We start from the raw sequence: 7,217 nt of genomic DNA, 5'->3' as shown, positions 1-7,217 counted from the left end.
CCCCACTGTTGCCAAGGCGCTCTGAGGTTCCTGAGCTCACCTGCCTTCTTGTTCTCTGGGGCTCCCCCACTTCCCTGTCCTGCTGGGACAGATCCCCTGGTCTCCCCCAGACAAGGCACCGAGTTGGGGTACCCACCCCCCTGCAGCGCAACGCAGACACTGAACTCAATTCAGCGCTAGGAGGATGCAGTTCTAGGACATCCAAGAAACCAACCCACAAAAGGGATCATCCCCCCCAAATAGACCTGTATTTCTGTGTGTAAAAGTTTTACACAGGGAATGCTCATGAGGCTGTTCGCCCGCTTGATCAATGAGAGTGACTATGCAAACTGATTGCTCCCCCCCAGCTAACAATTATTTACACCTGGCTTGAGAGTAAACAAGGGTGTTTTTATTAAGCACATACAGCAGGAGTTAAGTGATGCAAGTGAAACCAGACAGAACAAAGTAAGTTACTAAATTAAAATGAAAACACATAGCTAGTTCTAATTCACTAAAAACTTATTGCAAGCGGATTTCTACCCTAAAGAGCTGCTCTCATTTCAGGCATAGTCAGAGACAAAGCCTTCTACTCTGACTTGGGTCTTCAGCCCTCTGCGTGTATCCTTTTGGAGTGTGTCAGGTAAGCAGAAGACAAAGGGATGATAGCTGCCCATTGCTTAAATAGACTTTACCCCAGGTCAGGAATCTTTTGTTTTACATCCCCCTTCCATGGAAAAATACCAGGGTCAAGTGGTGTGGTCACATGTCTTAATAATCCAATCACCTTTGGACTCACAGGACAAACGTGCCTGTTTACAAATTGTTAAGTTTACTACCGAGATGTTAAGGCTTTGCGCGGGGAGGGGGGTGTAGGGGAGGATGCCTCCAGTAATGATTCCCTTTAGCACATTTAAAACTATACACAGTCTCATACTTCATATTTCTAACTTCTCACACAAGACTGATACATGCACCAAAATAGGATCTCCAGCTCCAGCCGAGTCTAATATTATAATTGATTGGTTACATGAGGTATTCAGTCCAAAGCATCACCCAGTTATGCGTATTTGTAGTCGTAAGCCAATTGCCATGAAGCTGGATTCAGAGCAGGAAAAAGGCACATTCTACCAGAGAGGGTGACTAGGTGGGAAGGAGCTGTGAGATGAGGGAGGAGAACAGAGACTTGGGGGGGAATGTGCAGGACGGGAGCATTGCCATGGACGGGTATAAGCTGCTCAAGGCAGACCAGGAGGGGGAGAAAAGGTAGAGGAGTTGCACTGTATGCAGGAGAGCATTAGGATCACTCAGGAGAGAAGCCCATTGAGAGTCAGTGGGTTCAAATTACAGATGAGAGTAATGAGGGTGATGTCATGGTGGGCGTCTGCTATCAGTCGTACCATCCGTAGGATGAATCGGAGCAGCCACCCCAGCTCCATGATGTTGGGGGTCCCGCGGTGGCTGCCCCAACCACCCTATGGATAGGAGTGACTGAGGGGGCTATAGGGCCCTCCATAATCCCCCAGGCTGCATTGCTCAGGGGAGGGGTTTGGGGAAGGCTGGGGGCGGAGCAGGGGTGGGGCTTGGAGAAGGGATGTAGCAGGGGCAGGGCCTGTGGAGAGGTTGCCCTGGGGCGGAAGAGTTGTACCAGGCCCTGCACCCCCTTCAGGATGGCCCTGTCTGCTATAGACAGGGAAGTGATTATTCCCCTTTATTCGGCTCCGGTGAGGCCACATCTGGAGCATTGTGTCCAGTTCTGGGGCCCCCACTACAGAAAGGATGTGGACACAATGAAGAGGGTCCAGCGGAGAGCAGCCAAAATGATTAAGGGTCTGGATCTCATGCCTTACGAGGAGAGGCTGAGGGATTTGGGCTTGTTTGGTCTGCAGAAGTGAAGACTGAGGGGGGATTCGATAGTAACGTTTAACTCCCTGAAGGGGGATTACATAGAGGATGGAGAGAGGCTGTTCTCAGTAGTGACGAATGGCAGAACAAGGAGCAATGGTCTCAAGTTGCAGTGGGGGAGGTCTAGGTTGGAGATTAGGAAAAACTATGGGTGGCGAAACACTCCATCCCTGGAGGTGTTTAAGTCCTGGCTTGACAAAGCCCCGGCTGGGATGACTGAGTTGGGGCTGGTCCTCCTTTGGGTGGGGGTTGGATCAGTTGGCCTCCTGAGGTCTCTTCCAGCCCTAATCTTCTTTTCAGTCACCACTGGAACGAACTCCCAAGCAAAGTGCCCATTCTCCATCTCTTGATGTCTTCACATCCAGGCTGGTGCCTTTCTGGAAGGGATGCTTCAGCCAAACCCAAAGCTCCTGGGCGTGATACGGATAACGGGGAGAAACGTAAAGGCCTGTTTAGACAGGTCAGAGTAAAGGGCCTAATGCTCCCTTCCGCCCTACACTCTCTGACTCAATGATCCATCTCTTGGACGGACCGAATCCCAAGTCAGCCTCTCCCGCTCGACCGGCAGCCCCAGCGGAAGGAAAAGACAATAGAAAATCCCCACCTGAAGGTCACAGGTGACTGAAGCTGTCTCATGGCCCAGCCAGCTGCACGGGAAGGCCCAACTGCTCCCTCTATATCATCTCAGGAAACTAACATTTTAGGGCCTGGGCTTGAGGAAGAGATTTGGGGCAGGTAGCTGAGCAGGAAACAGCGGATAAGAGACAGACTCGGGTTTCCATTTAATAACGATACTTTACAAAGGTGCACGTGACACACATCCAGCATCAGCGGAGCAGGACGAAGCAGAGCGTCGGCAGATACTAGAAGAGCATCGGCGGCGTCTATGCAAAACAGAAACCCTAGAGGAAGGGTACGTTCGGGCTGAGCAGAGAAATCAGGGTTTGGAGCAGGTAATGTGTCTGGCGGCTCTTGACTGCCCTACAAGCAGGCACCAACCATACTACAATGGGGGTAGTTTACACAGCACCTCATTTCGGTGTCATCCCTGTTCCCTGTGCTCATAACAGTCCAGATCTCAACAATGATGCAGGCTGGGGTATTCCAAGGTGCAAGAGGCTTTTCAATAGAACGTTCTCTATAAAGCGTCCTGTATTTAACATACTTTGCAACTACACACGTGGCATAAACAACAGAGACAGCGGGGAGCGCCCACACACCCAGACTCCCAGGGAGCAGCCGCTCCAGCTTTGGTCTCTGGGATTCTGCAGGTGCATCCCCTGAGCTGACCCAGGGGTGCAAAACCACAGCAGCATCGGGCTCCCTGTCCTGGGGCCCAGATGCCAATTAATGGGCCAGGCATGATATGAGGAGCAGGGTGACGATGGCTGGTGGGTGGGGTGATCGAAGGGGAACGTAACCCACCTCAAGGCACTTTGCTCCCACCTGGAGAATGGGGGAATCCCCAGGCCCTGGCTCCAGCATCTTCTCACTTCGGCTTCGACGCCAAGGCAAACTGGAGCTGGGGGTGATTTGGGGCCCAAAGTTTCCATCACTGGAGATTCATTTGCCTGAGGATGGAGCTCAGAGCCACATGCCACGGGCAGGCTGGGGGGCAGCACAGGGAGCCAGCAACATGGGGTGGGGGAGAACCTATTTACACAGGAAAGCAGGAGTGAGAAACCTTCTTTGCTAAAGGCATCAGCACTGATGGATCTGCCCATGTCGGGAATCAGTGCTGGGGAGAAGCCGAGCTGAATAGCCCCTTTGTACCCTCCCAGCAGGGACAGGAAGAGCAAGCTAAACCCAGACCAAGCTCCCAGTTTCATAGCTCCAGATGAAGTCTACAGGGCTTCCCTGTGGTTTGGGGCATTCAGATCTGCAGGGCTTCCTATGTGCCTCCTTTCTCTGTGGACTGTGTGCCAGGGGATCAGTTTGGTGGTATCCACTCGTGCTGTACACACCAGGCAAGCTGGGAACAGGGCTCCGCTCTCCGCCTCCACTCATCCTTCCCGGCCAATGACCACGTGAACCAAGTACAGAACCAGCTCTCTGCTGAGCCCCAAAGACCCGTCTCTTTATCTTACTGCTGTCCTGTGCCCTGGCTGTACCGTGGTAAAAACGACAGTCAGATCTCATCCTACAGGGCTTCAGCCGCTCCTCCGCAGGGGCCAGAGATGAATTTTTCCCCCGATGCACCAGTGGCCAGATGTATCTGGGTTTCTTGTTCATCTTCCCTGAAACCACAAGTCCCAGGACAGGGGAAGTGAGCCAGTGCTCTGAGGCAGCCAGATTCTCTCTCTAGATGCCTGGCTGGTGGCCTCGCTCGCATGCCCAGGATCAGACTGATATTCGGATGTGAGGTCAGGGAAGGACAGTCCCCTGGTGCAGAGACTTGGGGGGGTTTCACATTCCTTGGTGGCCCAGGGGATGGATCTTCCGCTGGGATCATCTCTCACCACCCATTGCAGGGGGTCCCTCGGTTTCTCCTGCTGCCTACTCGGACTCACAAGAATTTAGCCTCTTACGAGCTAAAAGTTTAAAGTAACCAGCCTTGATATAGTGACATTTGAGTGAGATTCACGATACAGGGGCTCAGACAATCTAACTCTTCCCTATTCTCTGTGCAGTGATGGTTGTTCCCTGGGTCTAAGTGCATTAGGCACCCAGATCCCATTGGCTCTTGGGAGGCAGGGAGCCTCTGTTGTGTTTGTGCTGCACTGAGCACAGAGACTTCCTGTCCGTGATTCAGGTGGCTGCACACTGCCACATCACAAAGAATAAGTAATACTCAGGGAATTTGAGCAGTTAATTCCTTACTGCTCTAATGAGACACACAACCCACGCCCCAAGCTCCCTGTGGCCCAGTCTTACAGGTCTCAAGATGTAGCTCCATTCTGCACCACAACGCCTAGCTGACTTAGGAACCTGGGTCTCATTGTAAGACAATGGGGATTTGCTATTGAATCACGCTGGGGCTTGTGAAAAACTTGGTTCCTGGGCTCTTAGCTCCCCGCTGCCCAGAACCAACGAGATCATTTCAGTATGTCTGGCTGGGGTAGGGCCACAAGGGCAGGAAGGACACGGGGTTCTCCCCAGAGTGGGTTCTCTCGTGTCTCTTGTGGTGGGAGCTGCGACTGAAGCTTTTCCCACAATAAGCACATGCATAGGGCTTCTCGCCTGTGTGGATCCGGTGGTGCTGGGTGAGGGTGGATTTGTCAGTGAAGCTTTTACCGCAGTCAGAGCATGTGTAGGGTTTCTCTCCCGTGTGGATCCTCTGGTGTCTGATCAGGTTGGAGCTGACGTTGAATCTTTTCCCGCAGTCGGGACACTCGTAGGGTTTCTCGCCCGTGTGGATCCGCATGTGTTTGACCAGGTCCGAGTTCTGGGTAAAGCTCTGCCAGCACTCGGCGCATGTGTTGGGGATCTCGATGGTCAGGTGTTTTTTCTTAGATACTTTAGTTTCTTTCACCTTCCCAACAGTGGCACTTTCCTGGTGGGTGCTTTTGTCCTGCCTCTTTGCCGGAGGGCTCCTCAGATGTTTCTTGTGCTGGGAGCTGCGGCTGAAGGTTTTCCCACAGTCGATGCATTTGTAGGGCTTCTCACCTGTGTGGATGCGCTGGTGCTGAGTCAGGGTCGACTTGTCTGTGAAGTTTTTCCCGCAGTCGGAGCAGTTGTAGGGTTTCTCCCCTGTGTGGGTTTTCTGGTGTCGACTCAGGTTGGAGCTGACACTGAAGTTTTTTCCGCAGTCGATGCATTTATAGGGCTTCTCCCCCGTGTGGGTTCTCTGATGGTTCAGAAGGTCTGAACTCTGGGTGAAGCTTTTCCCACACTCGATGCAGATGTTCAGCTTCTCTCCTGCATATGTTTTCTGGTGGATGACAGTGTCTTTGCTCTTCCTCACGCCTCTCCCTCGGATGGCAGATTTACCCAGATTGCTCTTCTGTAGCTTGTCTGACTTCTTCTGATTCTTGAGGGACTTCTTCTGGCTCAGCCCCTGTGAAACGTTTCCTTTGGTTCGCTTCGGAGGCATCTTGTCCTCAGCTGCTTTTTACCAGCACATGTGGATGAAGAGGTTTCCTGCTTGCTCTTGCTCACTGTGCTATCCCCTGCTGGGACAGAAAGAGAGAGTCATTCCCTGTGCCGGGGGAAAGGGTACCACAGAGCGGGAAAGGCAAAAGCAGCACCACCACACAAGAATTTGTGGATAGATAATGTTAGACTTAATTATGGGGCAGCTTTGGCCCCGCTCACCAAGACTCAAACCGCTGCCAAATTCTTAGCCTGCCTCTGAAGTCACAGTGTCTGATACAAACACTGCCAAAGAGCAGGCTCCATGGAGTCCGGAGAGGAGCAGGCTATTAGGAAAAACTATTTCCCTAGGAGGGTGGCGAAGCACTGGGCTGGGTTCCCTGGGGAGGGGGTGGAATCAGTCCCGGCTTGACAAAGCCCTGGCTGGGATGATGGAGTTGGGGCTGGTCCTGCTTTGGGCAGGGGGCTGGACTGGATGACTCCTGAGGTCTCTGCCAGGGTTCTATGGTCTATGAGCCACTTTGGGGGCGCTTCCTATCTTGACCCTGTCCCTACATCCCCCCAGCAGCGCGGGACCAGGCAGGGCCTGCCTTTTCCTCTCCCCGCTCCTCCCCTCGTCCCAGGACAGTCACTGCCCCGGGGGCTGCAGAGAATGGGGCTGGGTAGGGCCGGGAGCCGTCCCCCCCCCCCTGCCCGGCTCTGCCCTCCCGCCTTTGCCCGGGCGCGCCCCTCACCTGCACACTCGGGCTCTGGGCGCGCAGGGAGCGAGCTGGCTCCAGGGGCGCAGCGGGGCCCGGGCTGAGGCGCGCAGGGCCCAGGGCGCAGCGGGCGCAGGGGACGGGACGGGGCTCCCCGGGGCCGGCGCACGCAGGCAGCGCAAGGCTGACCCGGCAGCTCCGCCCCGGCCCAGTCGAGCCGCGGCACCAAGAGCGCGGAGCAGCCCCGGCCGCCCCGAGCTGCCGCCGGCAGAGCCACCTGGCGGCCACCGCGCGGCAGATCGCCCCCTCCCCTCCTCTGGGACGGGTCTGGCTCTGCCCGCGGCGGGGACCCGTCGGTTCTGCAGCCTCCCAGCGAGGCGCCCAGCCCCGGCCGATGGCTTCGCCTGGCTCTGGCGGCCTGGGCAGGGCTCCCCGACCGCCCCAGGGGGTCCCTTCCCACTGCCCCGATAGCCGGGCTGGAAAACAGCCCTTTGGGGGCTCCCCCGTTACAAACCTGCCCCCCGGCCTGCTGCTGTGCTGGGTGGGCTTTGGAGAGAATCCTAGAACACTAGAACTGGCCAGGTCAAGTCCAGCCCCTGCCCT

The 7,217-nt window shown here is 55.0% G+C and overlaps 1 protein-coding gene across 2 annotated transcripts; it reads right to left on the bottom strand.

Moving 5' to 3' along the window:
• Positions 1–369: 369 nt before the first annotated feature.
• Positions 370–6,901, bottom strand: LOC142823164 (uncharacterized). Of its 2 annotated transcripts, none has more exons than XM_075913730.1 (2): positions 6,651–6,901; positions 370–5,996 (listed from the first exon to the last, which is right to left on the bottom strand). In XM_075913730.1, the coding sequence occupies exon 2, from the start codon at positions 5,915–5,917 to the stop codon at positions 4,925–4,927; it is 993 nt and encodes a 330-aa protein (XP_075769845.1). In that variant the 5' UTR covers positions 5,918–5,996; positions 6,651–6,901; the 3' UTR covers positions 370–4,924. The 2 variants fall into 2 exon arrangements, with proteins under 2 accessions (XP_075769845.1, XP_075769846.1); XM_075913731.1 differs by having other exon boundaries at positions 370–5,993.
• Between the last annotated feature and the right edge of the window lie 316 nt (positions 6,902–7,217).

This window comes from Pelodiscus sinensis, chromosome 32 (genome assembly GCF_049634645.1).
Source record: "Pelodiscus sinensis isolate JC-2024 chromosome 32, ASM4963464v1, whole genome shotgun sequence".
Lineage (NCBI taxonomy): Eukaryota > Metazoa > Chordata > Testudines > Trionychidae > Pelodiscus > Pelodiscus sinensis.
Note: the sequence above shows the minus strand (reverse complement) of the source record. Positions and strands in the feature narration are given on the sequence as shown.

Bases quoted from the DNA above. Each gene is read 5' to 3' on its own strand.
- LOC142823164 (XM_075913730.1), bottom strand. From the start codon at position 5,917: ATGCCTCCGAAGCGAACCAAAGGAAACGTTTCACAGGGGCTGAGCCAG.